Below are 26,026 nucleotides of genomic sequence, written 5' to 3'. Positions count from 1 at the left end.
AACTCTGAGGTGATTGAGAGCTGTGGGGAGTAAACTCTGAGGTGATTGTGAGCTGAGGGGAGTAAACTCTGAGGTGATTGTGAGCTGAAGGGAGTAAACTCTGAGGTGATTGAGAGCTGTGGGGAGTAAACTAGGAGATAACAGAGCTGAGGGGAGTAAACTCTGAGGTGATTGAGAGCTGTGGGGAGTAAACTCTGAGGTGATTGTGAGCTGAGGGGAGTAAACTCTGAGGTGATTGTGAGCTGAAGGGAGTAAACTCTGAGGTGATTGAGAGCTGTGGGGAGTAAACTAGGAGATAACAGAGCTGAGGGGAGTAAACTCTGAGGTGATTGTGAGCTGAGGGGAGTAAACTCTGAGGTGATTGAGAGCTGTGGGGAGTAAACTAGGAGATAACAGAGCTGAGGGGAGTAAACTCTGAGGTGATTGTGAGCTGAGGAGAGTAAACTCTGAGGTGATTGTGAGCTAAGGGGAGTAAACTCTGAGGTGATTGTGAGCTGAGGGGAGTAAACTCTGAGGTGTTTGTGAGATGAGGGGAGTAAACTCTGAGGTGATTGTGAGCTGAGGGGAGTAAACTCTGAGGTGATTGTGAGCTGAGGGGAGTAAACTCTGAGGTGATTGAGAGCTGAGGGAGCAAACTCTGATGTTTTTAATAGCTGAGGGAGTAAAATCTAACATCATCCGTTAGTCAGTCAACATATAACGTAAAACTGGAAACCATGCCTGTTTGAAATATCTATCTGTTAAAGCCTTCAAATTCTTTTCTTTTCTCTTCACACCTCTTTTCCTTTTGGCTAAAACTGATAAGAGTTGCATCAAATGTGCAAAACAAAACACAATGCTATTTTGACCGATCAAGGACTCTTCAAACACTTCCGCACATCATCCTAGAGTATGGCGTTGTTGTCCGGTGGCTGCTTTAGCACTAGACTGAGATACTTAATGTCGATAAGCAGTAATGATCGGGCTGTTTACCCTAGCGGGTGTCCATCTCTAGCTTTGGATCTGTCTTTGGGAGATAAGAGACTGGCTTTATCAACACAAGCTGCAAATGCCACAACCAATCTCATTACGCACAGAAATGACCACTATCTCACAACGTCTTCACGCGCAGCCAGAGACCCTGATCTGGTAATGTAGGCAGGGTTTAACGAGCAGGGGGGCGCATAATCTTTAATGGCCTTTTCCACACGATGTAACGAGGACTGTGGCTTTTAAATGCAGGCTGAAAATGAGGGGAATGTGTTAAGCATCCTGACACATGCAACTCCGAATTCAGCTTCATTGTTTTCTGTTATTAAATAAAGTATTAAACAAGGAGTTATTGTGCTTAGTTTCATAATACAATATCCTGGCTGCTGGTATTCATTAGAAATATATTTGGCAGTATGTAATTTTCATCAAAAACACAAGACTTTGCTGTCTTTTTTATGCCGTCTGTATGTGCTCTCATACATGTTCACAAACGCTCTCCATCCAACCTCACTGAGCTCGAGCTGTTTTGCAAAGAAGAATGGGCAAGAATTTCAGTCTCTCGATGTGCAAAACTGATAGAGACATACTCCAAGCGACTTGCATCTGTAATTGCAGCAAAAGGTGGCGCTACAAAGTATTAACGCAAGGGGCCGAATAATATTGCACACTCCACTTTTCAGTTTTTTATTTGTTAAAAAAGTTTGACACATCCAACAAATTTCATTCCACTTCACGATTGTGTCCCACTTGTTGTTGATTCTTCCCAAAAAATGTAAATTTTATATCTTTATGTTTGAAGCCTGAAATGTGGCAAAAGGTTGAAAAGTTCAAGGGGGGCGAATACTTTCGCAAGGCACTGTATATATTACTTTAATTTAGTAGGCTATATTTGCAATACACACTGAAACATAGGTGTAAACTTGTTGTGTACTCAAAGTTTACTACCCTTACACCTAAAATAAGTAAATAAAGTATACTTAAAAAAGAAAGAAAAAACTAAAAATGGGCCAGTTTAGTTTTAAGAATATTAAAATATACCCCTATTTCTAGAGATGGGACATAAGCAGAATATAAATAAAAACCCAATGCATTGATGTGCAAACAATTTAAACCCTATTTTTAAAAATAAGAGCGCACAGATAATATTATAAATGTTGAAACTGGAAAATTGTATTATTGTATTACATTTTTTTATAAAACTTATAAAAATAAATAAATGAAGGGTTTTAAAAAGCATCTCAGTGAGGCTGAGTATTCAGAAGTAAAGATGGGGACGGGTTCCCCATTCTGTGAAAGACTGTGATAAACTGAAATAACACAAGGATAACGTTTCTCAACTTAAAATAACAGTAAAAAATACTTAGCACTTGGGGAGTTCATCACGTATGGCACATAATATCATTAAATGATTCAGATAAATCTCTAAATACAAGGGTCAAGGCCCAAAACCAGTGTTAGCTGACTGTGGTCTTCAAGCCCTCAGACGGCACTGAATTAAAAACCAGATAGGTTTCTGTAGTGGAAATCACTGCATGGGCTCAGGAACACTTCCCAAAACCACTGTCTGTGAACACAGTTCATCAACACATCCACAAAACTCACAAATTTAAAGAAGAAACCCGATATAAACAGGATCCAGATACGCTGCTGCCTTCTCTGTGCCTGAGCTCATTTAAGACGGAGCAAGGTGAAGTGTAATTATATATTCACAGGTGTTGGAGCGACATTATTTTACTCTTTCTGCAGTTGTAAATGCAAGAAATATTTATTTAGTCCATTGTATCCCTAGATTTTCAGACTTTAATGAAGACAGGAGAACTTCAAGTAGTCATCTGGATCCCTGCAGGCAGTTTCCATCATTTCAGATCCGGAGAACTGGTGGTGCACATCAGAAAGTCTTGAAACACTTTGGGAACTCATTGTGTGTCAATCTTCCTGGAAGTTTGAGAAGGCCATTGGGGCAGGAGTGGGTTCATTGTCTGTCCTGTCAGTCATCCAATCGGTAGGTTGTTTTTGTCTGTCAGTGTTGACATCCTCATATTTCTGAGTGTGTGTGTGTGTGTGAGTGTGTGTATGTGTGTTGAAGTGAAATCACTAATTTGAGAAAACACTCCCATGCCCTCAGAGGAGACTGAGAAAGTACTGATGGATGGGCCGACCTCTCTTTGCTAACAAAGTGTGTGTGTGTGTGTGTATGTGTGTGTGTGTGTGTGCACTCAGAACATCTCACAGCTTGTTAATTGTGTCTGGTGGAGGTATTGTGTCAGTCTTGTCAGCAAGGTGTGACCCCACACTCTTTTGCTCTGTGTAGTTTTACACATGCTCTTCATGTCCAGCTCACACACAGTTAGCCACATCCTAATTGGATTACACAAGTAAAGACACAATCCCGGGAAAGTCCACAACCTGGAACCTGCTCTCTCTGTTGTTGAGGGGCTTCTGGTTTTACAGTGAGGAGTATGGACAGATCCCCATCATAAGAGATAAATCCCACTGTGTACTCTACATCAGGTATCAACGAACGCTCCGGCCCTTTTTAGTGTGATAGTGCTGTCTGGATCTGTGACTGATTCGTAATAAATTAATGAGATTAATGAAGCATTAATTTTGTTTTGTGGTGACCAACAGCAGGAGCAGCTAATCCAGTTACTATGGCAATAGTTTCACTCAGCTAAGCCAATCAGATTGATTGTTTACCCTGCACTGTTAGTTTACTAGAGAGAGCGAGAGGGACGTGAGAGCGTAAAAACCTTGTTTATTGTTTTTAGTTTCTACACTCACTGTCTCTCAGCTCCACTGACCACTCAGGAGCACTTTATAGTTCTACAATTACAGACTGTAGTTCATCGGTTGCTCTGCATACTTTATTAGCCTCAGTTCTAGCTCGCGTGACGCAACACACACCTAGGGGAGGTTTCATTCCACTGTAATCTTTATTATGCTCTATAGAAAACAATACCTTTACACCAATATCTTTGGCATGTTTCTCTTCTTCTTTCCTCTTTTTCTCTTAGACCTTTTCTGATCCATTGTTGTTGCGGAATTGGCACTGGACTCCATCATCAATATTACCCATCATCCAATGCTGTCAACACTAAACCTGTTCACTTTAATGATGAACTATTTGCAGATCTTAAAAATAATTTCACACACAAACCGGGATAATGTAACAAAATCATTGCATTATGAGCAAACTGTGGTTTATTCTGTGCATGTCATAGTGCCACTGCCTGTTTTTGCTAATTATTTTAGTACTTTAAAGTTAAAAATGTGTATTCGGCAGATTCCAGAAGCACATAGTGGAACTGACAGGAAACAGACACTGGGGAAACTAGAATTAGAATTAGAATCAGAATCCCTTAATTGACCACGGTGCTGCACACAGAGGAATTTTTGTTCTCTGCATTTAACCCAATCCGTGCAGTGAAACACACATTTACACACACACTAGTGAACACTAGGGGGCAGTGAGCACACATGCCCAGCCATGGTGCCTGGGGAGCAGTTGGGGGGTAGGTGCCTTGCTTCAGGGCATTTCAGTCATGACCTGCCGGATATGGGAATCAAAACGACAACCTTCCAGTTACACTCCCAGTTCCCTAACCACCAGGCCTCGGCTGCCCCCCTAGGCCACGGCGGCCCCACATGAGAATATGACACGGGGCGCAAGCTGTGTTCATTTATTGACATGACAATATTCCATCCATCCATTATCTGTAACCGCTTATCCAGTTCAGGGTCACGGTGGGTCCAGAGCCTACCTGGAATCATTCCAGGTTTCCTCCGGGTGACTGTCTGTGAGGAGTGTGGTGTGTTCTCCCTGTGTCTGTGTGGGTTTCCCCCGGGTGTTCTGGTTTCCTCCCACGCTCCAAAAACACACGTTGGTAGGTAAATTGGAGACTCAAAAGTGTCCGTAGGTGTGAGTGTGTGAGTGAATGTGTGAGTGTGTGTTGCCTTGTGAAGGACTGGTGCCCCCTTCAGGGTGTGTTCCCGCGTTGTGCCCAATGATCCCAGGTAGGCTCTGGACCCACCACGACCCTGAACTGGATAAGCAGTTACAGATAATGAATGAATGAATTAATTAATTAATTAATAATCGTGCTTTAGTAACATACATACAAAATTAATTCAGTGAGGTGCACTTACTGTTGAGTTTTGGGTCGCTGGCTTGCAGCACAAATCAGATATGGCTGAGCTTCCGGTCATGGGCGGATGTGTGATTTTTTTCTGCTGGATTTTCTGGTAGAGAGGAGAACAAAGCTTCCTCAAGCATCACAACATCATCCCCACGCTTGGTGTGTGTTTAATGATGCAGACCACGAGCAAGGTGGAGGTAACTTGTAGTTTATAATAGTGTCATGTGAATGTACAGGCAATGTGTTTTCTCATCACTCAAGCTGCAGGATAGATACAAAATACATTGGGATGTGAGATGTTGGTGCCCTAACTGCTATGAAAGAGACCCCACACTTATGAGTCATGTTTAAGAATAGGGAGGACACTGGATGGTGATCTGCGGGTGTTCAGAGGCCGTAAATGAAGCATTACCTGTTTCAGCAGGAGTCTCCATTTCTGCAGCCAGCCCTCGCCACTCATTCATTTCAGCCCTCTTCCTTCTGCTTATCTCTGCTGCTACACTAAAAGCCTCTCTCCCTCCTTCTTGTGGATTTGAAACGGACACTGATCTCTTCTGATTGTGAGAGGGCACTAGCCCTCTGGTCATTTGATATTTCACGCCCTTTATATTTAGCGGCGATGTGTCTCTCCCTTCTTTTCTTCCTCGGTTTTGCAATTGGGACAGTCAATCCGAACCCTCTCTCTCTCTGTGTCTTTCGAATACTTGTTAATTAAAAATGAGCATCTGTAATCAATCAAAACTGTTTATTGTAGGGGTGTCAGACAATTTAATCGTATCATTTCTGCTGTAAGAGTACACTGAAATATTTAGACACCAGCAAAAGCCGTTTACTCTTACATACGGTTACTGCACCAAAATACTGAAACACACCAGCTACAGCCGTTTACTCTTACATACAGTTACTGCACCATAATACTGACACACACCAGCTACAGCCATTTAATCCTACATACAGTTACTGCACCAAAATACTGACACAGACCAGCTACAGCCGTTTACTCTTACATACAGTTACTGCACCAAAATACTGACACACACCAGCTACAGCTGTTTACTCCTACATACAGTTACAGCACCAAAATACTGACACACACCAGCTACAGCCGTTTACTCTTACATACAGTTACAGCACCAAAATACTGACACACACCAGCTACAGCCATTTACTCCTACACTTACGTCTGAGGAAAGACCCCAGCATCATTTTCACTGATTTTATTTTATTAAACAACAGGATAAAAGTATGAACTAGTCGCAGTTATAGACAAGGTGTCTCCAAAATATCAAAACACCCTTATAAAAGACAGTGATCCAATTTTAGACACAAGGTTTTAGCCATGCTAAGACCTGTTAGGCCATGGTTTATCCAGTCCCCACAGTTTGTTTCTAAAATTGAACTCTTTTTATATGTTTCCTTACTTTTCTGTTTTTTTTTTTACTTTCTTGCCTTGTATTTTTACAAGGTGCTGTGTGTTTTTACACTCTTTCAGTGTGGTTTATTACATTAACCCAGTTCCTCACCCTGTGGGGTGGGTGTATATACTAGTGAATGCAGGCTTTAGCAGAGAAGTACAGGCATCAATTCGCCTCCTGGGATGGTTCACAGGGACAAACTAAGAAAAAGTGTTAATAATGTTATACATTATTATCACATGACCTTTGACACCACCATTTCCATGTTATTCAGTCAGGGATCAGAGGGACACGCACTGTTATAAAATGTCCATTTATTAGCAAAAGTATACTTTACATTAATGTGTCCAGATACATACAGTAGATTACAGGTTCCCCATTAACCTCAATCAGGAACGGCTGCAGTTTGAACATATTTATTGTAAGTAAGAACATGATTTACCAGCTTATTCCCACAAGACTAATGTTTAACCAGTACAGTAATGCATTACTACCAGTGGTGTGGTTACTGTAAGTTGGCCATGAGGTGGGTTACCATCCAAATTGTTTTGCATATATTTTGCATACTAAACAAATATCGCCAGAAAAAAAACCCCAAAATGAGTTGTGTTTCCATCCACTGCACTTTTGAGAATAAACTTCAGGGCTTTGTGATCAGGGTCGGCATCGAAACGAGGGAGAGATCTGAGTGAGTTGTTTATATCAACAAACCACTTTATATCAAAAAGCTTGATTTAATATTTATTATTCATGGCATCTGTGTGGTTAGCCCTGATTCCTTCAGCGTACCCTCAGTACATCAAAAAAGTACATCACCCACGCTTGTGTGAGAGCGCAAAGACAATAAGAGCACTGAGTAAAAACAGAGAAAGAGAACTGAGCAAAAACGGCTAAAAAAGGGGAGCTTCTGCTTCTCGCTCCTCACTGCTGTGCGCTCGGGGTCGGGGTGAACAGCGAGCGGCTCATTATCATTTAAAGGAACAGGTGCTGAAAGCGGGCGTTCTGAACAGGGGCTGTTTACACAGGGGGAGAACACTGCTGTGGGGCTCGTGGGGTTTGGACCAAAGCAGGTCACAGACGTTTCATTAAGAAACAGAACTGTGTTCCACTGTGGAGAAGGGTAGTGTATGTCCTCTTTATTTTAAATCCATTGTGGACACTGATGTTTAATTGTGCGTGTAGTGTGTATAATGTCTTGAGCATTTGAGCCTAAGGTCACTGTGCCCATGCCAAGTGTAAATCTGAGTACAGTGATAGAGCTCATCCAATATCTTTGGGAGGTGTTTGTTTTGTGATCTAGAACTAACCAGTCATATAATTAGTCCTGAATGCCATTAAATTTCCACATAAATTTTCCATTTATTCAGTGTTTTAATTCCCACAGAAACATCTGTTACATTTGTAACTCAAGTTGTTTAGTTTTGAAGCACTTTCGCTCTGTGTCTACTTTCGTGGAGTTAACGCTCTCCTGAATTTGGATTTAGTTCCGTCTGCAGCATAAATAAGTAAATATTACCCACCTATTGAGCAGGGGTGTATTAAATAAAACAGGATTTCTCAGTTAGCCAGCTAACTTAAACCCAAAGTTGAGGATTGTCCAATAGGTATCTCCCTCAGGTCTGTTCCTATTGGACAGGATTGACTTTGGGCTTAAAGGCTAAGCACCAGCTCTATGAAAGTATTAAACAAATAAATACAGTGGAGTTTGAGTTCCTAACTTGTGTTTATTGATCGTCAGAAAACATGTTATTTCTTACTAATTGAAGGAACAAGGTTTAAAAGACCGTTGGTCCCCCCCCAACGGTGTTCGGAAACTCTAATAGGCGTCTTGCCTGTGACGTAGATGGTGGACAACACTCTAGAAGCTGCACTTAATTTAATGCAAAATGACGAAAAGGTGTGTTGTTTTTGGCGGCAATCATTCAATGTACAGTGGGACATCTGTGAACAAATGGCCCAAAGATCCCAAAATATCCAGAAAATGGACTAAATTTGTCCACTTTAAACGGGCACTTTGGAAAGGACCATCCGCTCACTCCGTTATCTGTAGCTCATTTCACTGGCGCTTTTCCAACAATATGGGCATGTAAGGACACCAACGAAAGGTGTTCAAGAGCCTCTGTAACATGGAGGTAAACAGGGTAAGGACACTTACTTCGCCTGTTTTAGTTGGTGTTAGTTAGCGTTAGCTTGACTCGCTAAACTCGGTGGCTCAGATTATACTCGGCTACGTAGCTGCATTACGGAGGTTTATAGTGTCGGATGAATTCAAGTTCGACTTCGATCACATTTACAAGAATAACGGTACCTCTACATTTGAGTTTAGCTTATTGCTAGGCTATTGTCATGAATAATGTTGGTTATTTAGCTAGATACTGTCATAACAGTCAGTCATAACGGTGTTTTACCGCGGCGTTGGTCAGCTGTTGTCCACCAGTGACGTCACGGTCGCGTTCAAGAATTTCCGTAGCGAGCTCGGGTTTTTCCATCAGTTTAATAAAATTGTCAGTTTTAAAGCAAATTAAGCTGCTATTTTCATTTTAATTCATACTTATATCTGTCAGTAACTACAATAATGTGAAATATTCATGGAGGTCCATTAAGTGGTGCTTAGCCTTTAAGTTTGTCGGCTAACTGAGAAATTCTTCTTTGTGGAATGGCCCCCAGGAATACAGCAACATGCTCATCTTGGTTAATGTTTTTCAACGTTTGGAGGTCTTTAAAAACCTCCAGATGCCTCCAAACAGAGACACTTGTGTTTATTTTCCTGGGCTTTGTAAAAACATTACACCTTTAGAGAGCAGTAAACAGTGAGGAAACATCCTCCCAATTATATAAAGTGTTAATAGATTTAAGAAGTGTTATTCATCATAAACGTTGCCTTTAAAGTGGCTAGGACTGCATTAAGGCCTTTAAGATCCTAGTTACACCACTGGTAGTGATTAGCCTTTCTCTTTCCTCTTAACTGACGGAGAGCTTTCTCTCAGTAGACCAGCCACTTGCGCTTCTGTGAAGTAATTAACCACGAGTAATTAATGTCTGCGATATGTATCAGCGAGATAAGCAACATCATCATCTTTCAATCTTTCGTGTCCTGGAGCAAAGACCCAGGGTGATGTCTCAGCCATTTCTGATTGGAGCTTTTTAAATCATCTCTTTCTTTCCATTTCTCTCAGCAGCAGGCCGTACAGCCAGTGGTCAGTGTTCTGAGATCACCCTCCGTCCTGATTAAAGTCGTTTTTTTCCCCCAAGAGCCACACAGTATGAGGTTTTAAGGAAATGTAAGTTGAGATTTCCACACCCAGACTCTCACAGATGGACACTGATATAAATGTTATGGTTTTGGATGGAGCATCAGGACCAGTTTGCTTTTCCACACTGAATTCAGAGTTGGGTGGACACACCGATCTCAGAAAATTTGGGGTATGGTTTCTCATAAGGTCAGTTATTAGGCACGACACATATCATCGCATATCATCAAAGACGAGACAAGAACACTCATACAAAGACAAATATCTCAATGGAACGGCTAAATGTGACTTGGCTTCGACTCCTGCTCCACATCCACTGTCCGGAAAACAGAAAACCCAGCGCTCGCCGTCTCAACACATGGCAGGGAATCGCACTCCCAGAGAAACGATGAGTGGAAGAGAGAGAGACAGAGCTTCTCTGATCTACTGTGCCCTTGCTCTGCTGATTTTCTTATATCAGGGAATATTATCTGATGATAGAAATGAGAGAGAACTACATCCAAGTGTGTGTTGGTGTAGATCTTGGTTAGGTCCTGATATACCTCTCTTTCAGGCAAATCAGTGAAGCTCCATCTGTCTCTCTCTGTCTCACTCTCTCACTGAACAAGACACTGAAACATCCTTGCTTTATTAATTCATGAGCCCTGACCGCTTCCCCCCTTGCCCTCGTGATATTTTGACCTGTCCCTCTAATCGGAGTAGAGGATGAAGCCGGCGAAGGTGCTGTACTTGTTGCTGTTGCCACCATGGGCTTTGCCTCCATCCAGTTTGATGAAGATTTCATCTCCGGCGTCCAGATGCAGAATGACCGTGTTAGAAGCGTAATCATAACTCTGGTCCTGATCCTGAGCTATCGCACTCGCTTTCACCTGAAGACAGACAGAGAGAGAGAGAGAGAGATGAGTATATTTTGTATATTTTGTGTTTAAAAAGTGAATATCTATTGCTTTTATTTATTACTTTTGTAATATTAATAGGGCGGCACGGTGGCGCAGCAGGTAGTGTCGCAGTCACACAGCTCCAGGGGCCTGGAGGTTGTGGGTTCGATTCCCGCCCTGGGTGACTGTCTGTGAGGAGTGTGGTGTGTTTTCTCTGTGTCTGCGTGGGTTTCCTCCAGGTGATTGTCTGTGAGGAGTGTGGTGTGTTCTCCCTGTGTCTGCGTGGGTTTCCTCCGCGGGGGACTGTCTGTGAGGAGTGTGGTGTGTTCTCCCTGTGTCTGCGTGGGTTTCCTCCGGGTGCTCCTCCCACAGTCCAAAAACACACGTTGGTAAGTGGATTGGTGACTCAGAAGTGTCCGTAGGTGTGAGTGTGTGTGTTGCCCTGTGAAGGACTGGCGCCCCCTCCAGGGTGTATTCCCGCCTTGTGCCCAATGATTCCAGGTAGGCTCTGGACCCACCGTGACCCTGAATTGGATAAGCAGTTACAGATAATGAATGAATGAATAAATGAATGAGTGTGTGTGAACAGTATAAAGACGCTGCACATTCTGGACTGTAAATTTACACTACACTACCGCAATGAACAAAGAAGATTCTTAACTGTTTGAGGGAGCATCACACTGAACACTCCCAGTCCCTGTTAAGATGAGAAGCTGGGCCCAGAACTGTTGTCACGGCTGTTATGAGCACTAAGATTCACTGTGAGTAAGATCCCACTTCTGACACCAGTTTAATAATTAATGGAATGAAGCTTGAACAAAATTAGGCACTAAACGATAAATTATATTGATACAAATTATTATACTATATTTCTTGGGGGTGATATTTACTCTAAACTTTATATTTAGTGGCAGATAGTATAATTACACATACCTATGGACACTTTTGAGTCACCAATCCACCTACCAATCTGTGTTTTTGGACTGTGGGAGGAAACCGGAGCACCCGGAGGAAACCCACGCAGACACAGGGAGAACACACCACACTCCTCACAGACAGCCACCTGGAGGAAACCCACATGGACACGGGGAGAACACACTAAACTCCTCACTGACAGTTACCCGGAGGAAACCCAGTCAGACACAGGGAGAACACACCACACTCCTCAGACAGTCACCCGGAGGAAACCCACGCAGACACAGGGAGAACACACCACACTCCTCAGACAGTCACCCGGAGGAAACCCATGCAGACACAAGGAGAACACACCACACTCCTCACAGACAGCCACCTGGAGGAAACCCACGCAGACACGGGGAGAACACACCACACTCCTCAGACAGTCACCCGGAGGAAACCCACGCAGACACAAGGAGAACACACCACACTCCTCAAAGACAGCCACCTGGAGGAAACCCACGCAGACACGGGGAGAACACACTAAACTCACAGACAGTCACCTGGAGCGGGAATCAAACCCACAACCTCCAGGTCCCTGGAGCTGTGTGACTGCAACACTATCCTGCTGTGCCACCGTGCCACCCGCTAAAATCAACAGCAACAACAAAAAAACACAGGGAGCTCAAGGTAAAATCACTAATGCTGCTTTTAAGTAGTGTACGTTTTATTGTTTCCCACCAGGAGGCACCATATGAACACTCTCTGCAGTTAAGAAGATAAAATCGGACACATCAAACTTCTTAATACAACGCGAACTGGTTGTAATAGTTGTGACATAAACATTATTTTCAACATGGTGGACTAGTCCATCAACAGTAAAATATCAAATAAAACGTGTTGTTTAGCTGTAATTGTGTTTAAAAATCACTTGCAGAAAGGCTAAAATCAACAGGATATGACATCTTTACAGCATCCTTGTTTTTATTTAAAAATATCATACACAAAAGACATGAACGTGGACATGAGTGGGGCCTCAGAGAAAACTACCACCCGGCGTGCACTTAAAAGTAGCATTAAGCCCCACCCCTTATAAGCACCAACATGTTACAACCACATAAACACCTCTTAAAGACAGCATGAATGCCACAATCTGAGTCTTGTAGAAGAGAGAGAGAAAGAGAGAGTCCTTGAAGCGGAATGTGTTTTGTTATTTGTTGGTGTTGCAGGAGGGAGGTGTTACCCCGACAAAGAGGACAGAAGTTTTTCAGACCACAGACGCAGAAGTGAGGGAAATGTCAGCGTATCAGTCAGCCGAGGAGAAGCTGTCCCTGCAGGCCGCCTCATCGTGCTCTCTATAACATGGGTAACAACGCTGACTCAACCAACACGTACTGTCTGTCATGGTGTGTGTGTGTGTGTGTGTGCTGTATCAGTGTGGATTAGCGCTTAAAGCACTCAAGGTCAAACCACAAAACACAAACCAACACGTACGCACCAATGAATCGCTGTGTTTTCCTGTTCATCAGCGCCTGAGTCAGACTCGAGTGTCTTGGTTTTGACAGGGTTCAGATCAGCAGATATGAGTGTGAGCTCTAATTTAACCTCTTTACACTTATCGCTATATTAGATCCACACAAACAAAGACTGCGTCTGAAATCGCGTTCTGTTTTAGAACAGGAAATCAAACCTTGTGCCATTTATAATATATTCTTAAGTGGGTTGTCTAACTGTACAGCACTTTGGCTGACACTTGATGTCTTTTACATGTGCTATATAAATACATCTGTCTTGTTCAGTATGGGAGTATGTGATATCAGACGCAGCCTAATATTCATTTATATATGATTCCAGGAAAACAGATGTAAGGTAGGGGTTTTTATTTTAGTTTGGTTGCAATCAGCAGGAGATATATTTAAAGAAAATTACACTAAATGTACAATGACTTTATTACATTTGGCTTTATCACTGCTTCCATGGGCCGTTCCTTCATTAGGGCGATGGGGCGATGCAACAGTGATTTTGTTTTCTCATTCTACCACAGTATTAACCCATGGCTCTGTATTAACCACTGGAATATAAACAGGACCCAGTGATCCTCTATGAAAGCAAATCTGTCTCTCATAAGACTTTGAAATATTACCACCTTTAAACCTGGGGTTGGGGGTTCAAGTCCTGCTGTCTGTGAGGAGTGTGGTGTGTTCTTCCTGTGTCCGCGTGGGTTTCCTCCGGGTGACTGTCTGTGAGGAGTGTGGTGTGTTCTCCCTGTGTCCGCGTGGGTTTCCTCCGGGTGACTGTCTGTAAGGAATGTGGTGGGTTCTCCCTGTGTCTGCATGGGTTTCCTCCGGGTGACTGTCTGTGAGGAGTGTGGTGGGTTCTCCCTGTGTCTGCATGGGTTTCCTCCAGGTGACTGTCTGTGAGGAGTGTGGTGTGTTCTCCTGTGTCTGTGTGGGTTTCCTCCAGGTGACTGTCTGTGAGGAGTGTGGTGGGTTCTCCCTGTGTCTGCATGGGTTTCCTCCGGGTGACTGTCTGTGAGGTGTGTGGTGTGTTCTCCCTGTGTCTGTGTGGGTTTCCTCTAGGTGACTGTCTGTGAGGAGTGTGGTGGGTTCTCCCTGTGTCTGCATGGGTTTCCTCCGGGTGACTGTCTGTGAGGAGTGTAGTGTGTTCTCCCTGTGTCTGCGTGGGTTTCCTCCAGGTGACTGTCTGTGAGGAGTGTGGTGGGTTCTCCCTGTGTCTGCATAGGTTTCCTCCGGGTGACTGTCTGTGAGGAGTGTGGTGTGTTCTCCCTGTGTCTGTGTGGGTTTCCTCCAGGTGACTGTCTGTGAGGAGTGTAGTGTGTTCTCCCTGTGTCTGCGTGGGTTTCCTCCAGGTGACTGTCTGTGAGGAGTGTGGTGTGTTCTCCCTGTGTCTGCGTGGGTTTCCTCTGGGTGCTCCAGTTTCCACCCACACTCCAAAAACCCACGTTGGTAAGTGACTTGGCGACTCAAAAGTGTCTTAGGTGTGAGTGAATGTGTGAGTGTGTGTCGCCCTGTTAAGGATCGTCGCCCCCTTCAGGGTGTGTTCCCACCTTGCGCTCAGTGATTCCAGCTCTGGTCCTACCGTGACCCTGAACTGGATAAGGATTACAGACAATGAATTAAAAGAGATATAAAATTATATCTCTGTGTATCTGGATTATATTAAGATCAAACATTACAGCACAGTGTTTTGGGTCCCTGCTTTATCACGTCATCTTGAGCAATGTTGTGGAAAATCGTTAATTTCTAAACTGTGACTAGGTTGTGTTGTAATAGGAAAAAAAAAAGACTTTATTATTGGTTCAATAATCCCCTCGAAATGAATGAGAGTGAATGGAGATCTACTCTCGAATGGTCCTCTCATAGCTCTGCCGCTCACATCCTGTGGCACAATTTTGAAGGAAAATCCTGGAGGCCTGGCTCTGGTAGGGCTCGCCCCAATGTGTTTTCGTCATACAAAACGTAAGGTGGGTTCCAAATGACCCCCTACATTATTCCCTACATTGCTCACTATGTAGTGAAGTGTATAGTGAAAATAATAATGATAATGTGCAACTATTTGTCATTGTAGAGCGTAGAAAGGAATGTCTTCTGCATTTAACCCATTATGTGGCAGTACACACACACACACACACACACACACACACACACTAGTGCACTAGGGGCTTTGAACACACCCTGAACAGCAGGCAGCCATCTGGGGAGCATTTGGGGGTTCTGTGCCTTGCTCAAGGGCACTTCAGCCATGGATATTCGTGCTGGGCCTGGGGAATAGAACCAGCAATCTTCTGGTTAAAAAGCTTGGTCTGTAACATTAGGCCAAGGCTGCCCCGGGCACTGACTAATTTTGGGCACAGCCCTGTACGGAAAACTGGAGCTGTCAGAGGTGTGAGGAGAACATCACAATGCTCTTTATTCTGTATCTCCTGCACCTTAAATATAATGTATAGAAGAATGTCTAGTGTCTATGAGAAGTTTGTTGTGTTCTCCGCGTGTCCATGCGTGTTTCCTCCCACGGTTCAACAACACAGGTTGGCAGGTGGATTGGCAACTCAAAAAAGTGTCCATAGGTGTGAGTGAATGTGTGTGTTGCCCTGTGAAGGGGGTGAACTCCTGGACTAAAAATACTGTACACTATGTAGATAAGGTTACTGGTGGTGTTTCTACATGAGGTGTAACTAACATGACAGTATCAAGTTAGTTTCCTGATTAATTTGTACAGAGAAATTTGTACACTGCAGGCTGACCAATTAAATTTTAACAGAGAAGGTTATCGACCAATAACGGTAGCTCTACAGTCAGACCGTCCAATCCGAAGATTTTAGGCTACTTCACCACGCCCCCTTCTCACTCAAGCGAACCAATCGGAGTAGGGGAGGGCGGGACTAGTTTGTGAACGAAACCTCTCAAAGTTCTGTGTAAGCGCTAGAAAAACAAAATCCCGGACGTTTGTGAAATTCTGCCCGGGCATTTTTTTAAGTCTAAAAAAGAGGACATGTCCGGGAAAAAGAGGACGTCTGGTCACCCTAGGTAACTCCTAATCTACCCATTGAATAAGTGGCCTCAGCCATCATCGCAACCACTGCCCCCTGTGAGATTTGTCAGGAGCTGCCACTCTTTTCAGAAGAACAATTTGATTTTTATGCTGGAACAGGGCTCTCACACGCAGTTCACACGCTCTCACGCCACACATGATATTTCTCTCGCTAAGAAACGATTAACTTCGCCTACAAACGAGTCAAAGGCAGATTACTTTGCGCGCCTACAGCTGTCTTCAATTAGCGACCTATCGACCAATCAGAAAACAGGATTTCTTCTTGCCGGGTGAGGTCTGAAATAAGTTTCAGCTGCAAGCACGCATGCGCAACGGACGTAACCTTTGCCCTGAGTGCGTGCACAAGTTGTGGACGAGCTAGAGATGGAAGAGAACCGTTAGGATCATCAGTCGATACCCGTCGACAGTTTAACCCACTTACACAGTCCACACACAATACACAAAAATGTGAATGCACGATTGATTTGATCGTGCCTAAACATTTTATAATATAATAAGAAAATAATAAAAGCTCTTTTCGAACACTTTCCGGACGACAGAGCTGTGTGAGGTCAAACCAGAATCTTTAGTACGGAGGGAACGATTACCGTTTGAAATATTCTCCTAACGCTCAACATTGATTCTGTTTATGGATAAAGTCCCGCCCTTCAGCAATAAGAGCCAATCAGTAAAGTTATTAGGCACTTAATTTAAAATATGACTATTTTGTTTGTAAATTTTACTTGAACTGAGAAAAAGCCTTTTTATTTAGCGAATATTTTATTTATAATTATTTATAAATATTTTGGAAATATGTTGAAATGTAACTGAAAGTGTAATTTGATTTGACATTCAGTTGTTAACGATATAAAATGATGCTATAACTATGAGGCTACTTCGATGTACAGGATACAGCACTGATCATATGCAGGTTATACATTATGCTCCGGACCTTGGCTTGGAAACATTTTCTCTAACTGGACCTTAATGAATTTTAATGAATTACCCCTGATTTAAATGTTATGAATTGTAATTGCTGCAGAATATATCAAAATAATAGTTGGGGGGTCAAGGAAAAGACTAGGGGCAAATTTCCTTTCCGAATTTGGAATAACTTCACCCCTTAAATAAATAAAGTTTCAGAGCTGTCACTTAAACTCACAATATTCTTACGTTCATCTTCTTTCAAGGCATTTCCTGATCGCTGCTGCACTGGGTGCGAACAGGGCACCAGTCAAAGGGCCAAAGTTACTCTATGAATAATATTATTAATTATTTAATAGGTCAAAGGTATTATGTTATTTAAATATGTTAATTAATCCTCAGTTGTCTAAGATGTAAAACAAATTTTTAGCCAAATCAACAATACGAAAATGTCTAAGACTAAATAAATAAATAAAAAATGAAAGAACAAAACCTAGTATCTCCAAAATATGAACACTACAGGAGAACAAAAATCTATTAAAGTAACTATAGCAACAATAATTTAATGTGTAAAATACACAATAAAGGAGAGAGAGAGAGAGAGAGAGAGAGAGATGTAAATATATTCTGTACAGAGAATGTAATTACTTTTAAATCAATAAAGCATCATTACACAAGATGTGCCAAAAATGTAGCATAAAGCCAGACAAAAACAGTCAGTGTGAGTACATGCGGATACACTCCCAGGCAATAAATAAATAAATAAATAAACATTTAGAGCTGGTTTCCCACACAGGGATTAAGCCTAGTCCTGGACTATATCCTCTTTTCAATGAAAAATGACAGGACAGAATTCTGTGTAGTCCAGGAATGGGCTTAATCCCTGTCTGTTCACCAGCTCTAAGCTTTTAATGATCAAGAAATGAGAAAAAAAAAACTGAACACCCAGATGCAGAAACGGAGGGAGCGTTTACCTGTGATTTCTTTACACACTCAATGTGAGATTAAATATTCTTTGTAAGTGTTACATTTGGACTCTGAGCAGAACGAGACCTGGGTCTGACGGAGCCAAGGCTTGGCAGCGTGAGTGATGTCTTTGGAGAAAGAATCTCTGCATAATCCTCTTTACGCTTTCAGAAAAGCAAGGGACTGCACAGTTTCATTGTTGTTGACTAAAGGGGAACAGCGTGGCACAGCAGTGGTGTAAGCTGTGCTCCCTGATGGTCCACTATATTCTCTTTTACAGATGGAAAGGTTCGGTATCTGTATGTATTTATTTGATCGATGGGTAGCACTTCATATTAAGGGTGCGTGAACTGACACTATGAAATATGTATAATATATAAACTCTAAATATATAACATATAAAGTATACAACATATAAGACACTATGTAACTAAATATATATAAGTGAGTGAGAATATGGTATAAAATATGGTGTTTACAGCCTATTAATCACAGTGTAATCACAGAGATGTACAGCATGTGTATTGAAACATGTTCTATATATGTGAATGCTAAGTAAATAAGTCCAGGGTATACAGTATGGATCAGTGTATGGTCCGTAGTGATGATCAGTTTAAGACGTGTATTAATAACAGTTAGGTTAATTTACTCAGCGTTATCTAACGCAGGGGCCAATGCATTACGTTGTTTTTACAAGATAAGCACTGCTCACAGCATTCAGCCCCATTATCCCAGTCACCTGTGTTCTGCTTTTTCAAAGAGTTAGCATTTATATCCATCCAGCATCATACATAATATTTTAATTCCCGATAAATACATTGAAGAAAGCTTTTATCACCTTCATATTGATTCATTGGTACCTGCATTAGTTAACGCTGAGGAAATTAACCTTACCGTTATTAACACACGCTTGCTACATGCTTCTTTATTTCCTGAGGGGTTAATATCTTAATTACTGTCAATTCATGTAATACAAAGTGTGACTGATAATGTTGTAGATTCTAAACTCGGACTAAACCTGGAGTATACAGTTAACACAATGTACTAATCTGAAGTTAAATGATATTATGGTTTAATAATGTTCCCCTGGAGGTCAGAGTTTGTCTGAAACTGTAGAAAACGAATGGGAAAAAGCTTTTCCAGCACCACTTCCCAAAGTCTACCTGTAATATTCCATTCAGTGTTTACTAGAACTGCCGTTCAAAGCTTATGATTTGGCTATTTTTGCACAGCAGTGTTAGTGAAGGGACGCATGTCGTGTCCTTGCTGCTGCACTGTGTGTTTGAGTGTTAATATGGATGTGTTTGGAGAGCTGTGTGTGTTTGAGAAAGCTGCTGATTTGGACACACACACAAACACGCACTTGCAAGCAAGAAAAGCTTTTGGTTCGGTGAAAACCTCATAACCTCTCACTTCTGTTTACACTCAGCTTGGTTCGCCCTGACATCGCTCTGTTTTCAAACGTCTTCTGAGGGAGAAGTTCATCTGTGTTTGTGGCAGCACACACTCTTTTACAGCAGCGCTCAGATTCCCTTAAGGGTTTCATTACAAGATGAAGAAACTCTTTCTGAACACACGGGCTGTGACTGGGTCTGACTCTTGCGCTGCTGTGTTTACAGACGCTGTGTTCTTCGGTCTGTCATGTGCCGCTGTTCCATCTGTCTGGACGTGTGCAGTCGTTTGGAATTATTTGAACAGCTCTGGTCAAAGTACATTTTTTTTGTCATGTTCTAAGTTAATATCATTTCACACATGCTCAGAAATACAGTCACCGTGGTGGTACCCACAAGGGAACATTTAATTAGGGAACATAATTGTACCTTATTCTGTTCTAATTGTAGATTTCATACGCCCCAATTTATCTCCAGGACTTTTATTTTGTTGTATGTTTTTTTATTCTCCACAGTTGTATAATGGAAGGTTACAGAGATCCCCCTTTCCTTCTGGAGAAGAGAATGTAATGAACCTTTAGGGAACACAACTGGACTCTAACACCACTGCTGTAGCTTTAAAGATACACTACATGGTTTGGACCTTTAGTGACAGTAATGTACCTCTACTGTAAATGTATTTTCTGACAGTACACAGGGAACAAAGCTAAATATTGAGTCTCTACAGATTTATTTTGTAGTTTAAAATGTAATATGTGTGATTTTTTGTTTATTATAAACATTTTATGTTTTTCACCCCACCACCCAATATGTTATATTCAGTATATAATTGAGGATATAAAAAAGTGTGTTAAATTATGCTGTTAACATATATTTTGCTGAGTTTTAACATATAGATTTACCACAGGTTGCCAAACTTTTGCATACAATTATCTATGTGGTCTGAAAAGCAGCTGCAGTGGTCCCTCCCAAGTTTGACAGATTGCAAAAGGGGATGCAGAAGTCTCCCTGAATGGCACTTAACACCCAATGACTTTCCCAAGAAATTCCCTCCAAAATCGTTCAGTGAAAACATCTGTTAAAAATCCAACACCACGAAACCTCTCACCTGTCCATTCTTCAGGAGATCCGCCCACATGCTGGTCCCATCTCCACCTCTCATCAGGACATTGTAGGTAAAGAAGTACGTCCCGGGCACCTTGCACACAAACTTCCCCGACGAGCCATCGTAATTATTCCCGATGTTGGTGACCACGTCGTCGAACCTCAGGACCTCGTAGCCCTCCTGAGGGTTCCTCAGCCCTGCGTAGAACGCCACACGGGGCCCCACTGTGTACGTGGCAGTGCTGATGCCTGTTGTAGCTCTACCACCCAAGGAGAAGATTCCTGGCTGCTCTACTTCATTCTTTTCTCCCGGCGGCCCCACAGGTCCAGGTGGACCTGGCTCTCCGGGTGGTCCCGGGGGTCCAGGAGGCCCGGGCTTACCCGGGCGTCCGGGCCTGCCCTGTGGCCCGTGTGCGTAGGTGGGCAGCGGGGGGCCCATGCTGTGGTCGGTCAGAGCCTCGGCCTCGGGCTGGAGGTGCGTGATGGCCGTACCCGCCGCCCCGGCCGCGGTGCCTCCCGCTTTCTCCAGGTACGGGTCGCAGACCATGCGGCAGGTGCCCAGCATCTCGTACCGGCTGGCATCCTCGTTGCCACCCACTGAGCTGACGAGGACAGGGATGAGCACCACCAGGATGAGGAGGAACATGACAGCGGCTGCGGCCCCCAGCAGGGTCTTCCGTCCCAGGCTGAGGCGGGAGAGGGGTGGGGCCGCCAGCGCTGAGTTCTCCACGCACGGCGGAATGGTGAAAGGCGGATGGGAGAGGGACTCCAACTCCCCTCCACCTACACACTCGGCACAAGTCTGTGTGTGTATGTGTATGTGTGAAAGCAGGAAAAAAGAGACTAAGTATTCCTCTTAGCAGGTCAGTGGAGAAGGGTCTATGTTTGTGTATGTGTGCAAGAGAAAGAGAAGAAAGAGATAGAGGAGAGGGTGATGTTCTTACACTCTCCTGACATGACTCAGAGAAGACAAGGCAAGGGGGGGAAGTAGGAGGAGAATAAAAGACCGAGAGAGGACAGAGGGAGAGAGAGTGAGAGAGGGAGAGAGAGGGAGGGAGGGAGAAGCGCAGCCAGGCAAACCCAACACCCAAAGACATCACAGAGTCATTTTAGTGTGCTTTTATTGTTCAGTGTTTCGAAATGTGATTTCGTTTTCCACTTGTTGAGTCGGGAGGTTTCAGAGGCTGGTGGACGGACAGAGAGAGGGAGAGGAGGAATCACCTTATGGATGCAGAGTTCTACAGCTTTTTTCTGTAGTCCTAAATCCCAGAGACAGACTCCAGAGTCTCTAGGCCTAAAGGAACTTGAGGAGGGGAAGATAAAATAAGACAGGAGTGAGAGGCAGTTAGGGAATATGAAGAAGAAGAGGAAGAGAGAAATCCCATCATCATCATGTCTCAGTCGATTAAATGTCAAATTAAAGCCCGGGTAATTGTCATTTTGTCTTTATCATCTCTGTGCCTCCAGTTGGACTCTGGCCCACTTGGTCGGGCTACGCAGAGTCAACGGTCAGTTGTGGGGCTAGTCCTGTAGGGTCAGATGTTATCTCTGTAATGAGACAGTTGGGGGACAGCCAAATGCGGGTGGGAACATTGCTTTACAAAGTAGGAGGTGAGGGCGTGCTCGTTCTGGTAGAGACAAGTCTTAGAAGAAGGCAAGGACAACATAGCGCCTTTAGGCAGAATGCTCTTTTATTGAACAGGCAGTCACACAGTCTCATACAGCCTGCGACACACTGGTGTGCCACCTGGCTTTGTCATGGGGTCCCGTTAACTGTATTCTGACATCTCGGAAAAAAACGATAGATACAAACTTACCATGAAAATCTAGCTACAATATATTTGAGACCTTATTGACATTATATGTGAGTATAAGGAGGTTTCGTTGACAGGCTTCCCAAGCAGAAGGACATTTATTTTTAAATACAAATGAACATAGGCAGCAGAATAGTCAGTAATATGGAAAATAAAGGTAGATTTAGAGGTGGATATTGAAATATAAATTACAGATACAAGCAGACGTGCATCGGCAGTGTGGGCAGTGATTAAAGTTCTGCTTAATCTGTGGTTGACATTTCCTTTAAGGATAAGGTGCAAGCTGTAGTGTTATGAGTGGAGTATAATGGAGTACACAGCTTTTGGAAAGAAGAAGATTTTTGAAAACATTGTCACTGTTCCTCCTCCTCGCTCCTCGCTCCCTCTACAGTGAACTACATCAGTCATAAACTACACTGTAAACACACAGCTCCTCGCTCCCTCTACAGTGAACTACATCAGTCATGAACTACACTGTACACACACAGCTCCTCTCTCCCTCTACAGTGAACTACATCACTCATAAACTACACTGTACACACACAGCTCCTCTCTCCCTCTACAGTGAACTACATCAGTCATAAACTACACTGTACACACACAGCTCCTCTCTCCCTCTACAGTGAACTACATCAGTCATAAACTACACTGTACACACAGCTCCTCGATCCCTCTACAGTGAACTACATCAGTCACAAACTACACTGTACACACACAGCTCCTCGCTCCCTCTACAGTGAACTACATCAGTCATAAACTACACTGTACACACACAGCTCCTCGCTCCCTCTACAGTGAACTACATCAGTCATAAACTACACTGTACACACACAGCTCCTCGCTCCCTCTACAGTGAACTACATCAGTCATAAACTACACTGTAAACACACCGCTCCTCGCTCCCTCTACAGTGAACTACATCAGTTACAAACTACACTGTACACACACAGCTCCTCGCTCCCTCTACAGTGAACTACATCAGTCATAAACTACACTGTAAACACACAGCTCCTCGCTCCCTCTACAGTGAACTACATCAGTCATAAACTACACTGTACACACACAGCTCCTCGCTCCCTCTACAGTGAACTACATCAGTCATGAACTACACTGTACACACACAGCTCCTCGCTCCCTCTACAGTGAACTACATCAGTCATGAACTACACTGTACACACACAGCTCCTCGCTCCCTCTACAGTGAACTACATAAGTCATAAACTACACTGTAAACACACAGCTCCTCGCTCCCTCTACAGTGAACTACATCAGTCATAAACTACACTGTACACACACAGCTTCTCGCTCCCTCTACAGTGAACTACATCAGTCATAAACTACACTTTACAAACAGCTCCTCGCTCCCTCTACAGTGAACTACATCAGTCACAAACTACACTGTACACACACAGCTCCTCACTCCCTCTACAGTGAACTACATCAGTCATAAACTACACTTTACAAACAGCTCCTCGCTCCCTCTACAGTGAACTACATCAGTCACAAACTACACTGTACACACACAGCTCCTCACTCCCTCTACAGTGAACTACATCAGTCATAAACTACACTGTACACACACAGCTCCTCGCTCCCTCTACAGTGCACTACATCAGTCACAAACTACACTGTACACACACAGCTCCTCGCTCCCTCTACAGTGCACTACATCAGTCACAAACTACACTGTACACACACAGCTCCTCGCTCCCTCTACAGTGAACTACATCAGTCATAAACTACACTTTACAAACAGCTCCTCGCTCCCTCTACAGTGAACTACATCAGTCACAAACTACACTGTACACACACAGCTCCTCGCTCCCTCTACAGTGCACTACATCAGTCATAAACTACACTGTACACACACAGCTCCTCGCTCCCTCTACAGTGCACTACATCAGTCACAAACTACACTGTACACACACAGCTCCTCGCTCCCTCTACAGTGAACTACATCAGTCATAAACTACACTGTACACACACAGCTTCTCGCTCCCTCTACAGTGAACTACATCAGTCATAAACTACACTGTAAACACACAGCTCCTCGCTCCCTCTACAGTGAACTACATCAGTCACAAACTACACTGTACACACACAGCTCCTCACTCCCTCTACAGTGAACTACATCAGTCATGAACTACACTGTACACACACAGCTCCTCGCTCCCTCTACAGTGAACTACATCAGTCATGAACTACACTGTACACACACAGCTCCTCGCTCCCTCTACAGTGAACTACATCAGTCATAAACTACACTGTACACACACAGCTCCTCGCTCCCTCTACAGTGCACTACATCAGTCACAAACTACACTGTACACACACAGCTCCTCGCTCCCTCTACAGTGCACTACATCAGTCACAAACTACACTGTACACACACAGCTCCTCGCTCCCTCTACAGTGCACTACATCAGTCACAAACTATACTGTACACACACAGCTCCTCGCTCCCTCTACAGTGCACTACATCAGTCACAAACTACACTGTACACACACAGCTCCTCGCTCCCACTACAGTGAACTACATCAGTCATAAACTACACTGTACACACACAGCTCCTCGCTCCCTCTACAGTGAACTACATCAGTCACAAACTACACTGTACACACACAGCTCCTCGCTCTCTCTACAGTGAACTACATCCGTCATAAACTACACCGTACACACACAGCTCCTCGCTCCATCTACAGTGAACTACATCAGTCACAAACTACACTGTACACACACAGCTCCTCGCTCCCTCTACAGTGCACTACATCAGTCACAAACTACACTGTACACACACAGCTCCTCGCTCCCTCTACAGTGCACTACATCAGTCACAAACTACACTGTACACACACAGCTCCTCGCTCCCTCTACAGTGAACTACATCAGTCACAAACTACACTGTACACACACAGCTCCTCACTCCCTCTACAGTGAACTACATCAGTCATAAACTACACTGTACACACACAGCTCCTCGCTCCCTCTACAGTGAACTACATCAGTCACAAACTACACTGTACACACAGCTCCTCGCTCCCTCTACAGTGCACTACATCAGTCACAAACTACACTGTACACACACAGCTCCTCGCTCCCTCTACAGTGAACTACATCAGTCACAAACTACACTGTACACACACAGCTCCTCACTCCCTCTACAGTGAACTACATCAGTCATAAACTACACTGTACACACACAGCTCCTCGCTCCCTCTACAGTGAACTACATCAGTCACAAACTACACTGTACACACAGCTCCTCGCTCCCTCTACAGTGCACTACATCAGTCACAAACTACACTGTACACACACAGCTCCTCGCTCCCTCTATAGTGAACTACAGCAGTCATAAACTACACTGTACACACACAGCTCCTCGCTCCCTCTACAGTGAACTACATCAGTCATAAACTACACTGTAAACACACAGCTCCTCGCTCCCTCTACAATGAACTACATCAGTCATAAACTACACTGTACACACACAGCTCCTCGCTCTCTCTACAGTGAACTACATCAGTCATAAACTACACTGTACACACACAGCTCCTCGCTCCCTCTACAGTGCACTACATCAGTCACAAACTACACTGTACACACACAGCTCCTCGCTCCCTCTACAGTGAACTACATCAGTCACAAACTACACTGTACACACACAGCTCCTCACTCCCTCTACAGTGAACTACATCAGTCATAAACTACACTGTACACACACAGCTC

At 43.6% G+C, this 26,026-nt stretch overlaps 1 protein-coding gene across 1 annotated transcript; it reads right to left on the bottom strand.

The window, feature by feature from the left end:
• Nucleotides 1-10,463: 10,463 nt before the first annotated feature.
• On the bottom strand, nt 10,464-21,131 carry LOC136708953 (C1q-related factor-like). Its single transcript, XM_066683879.1, has 2 exons — nt 20,483-21,131; nt 10,464-10,636 (listed from the first exon to the last, which is right to left on the bottom strand). The coding sequence occupies exons 1-2, from the start codon at nt 21,129-21,131 to the stop codon at nt 10,464-10,466; spliced, it is 822 nt and encodes a 273-aa protein (XP_066539976.1).
• Nucleotides 21,132-26,026: the final 4,895 nt, after the last annotated feature.

Source organism: Hoplias malabaricus, chromosome 10 (assembly GCF_029633855.1).
Source record: "Hoplias malabaricus isolate fHopMal1 chromosome 10, fHopMal1.hap1, whole genome shotgun sequence".
In the NCBI taxonomy this organism is placed as follows: domain Eukaryota; kingdom Metazoa; phylum Chordata; class Actinopteri; order Characiformes; family Erythrinidae; genus Hoplias; species Hoplias malabaricus.
Note: the sequence above shows the minus strand (reverse complement) of the source record. Positions and strands in the feature narration are given on the sequence as shown.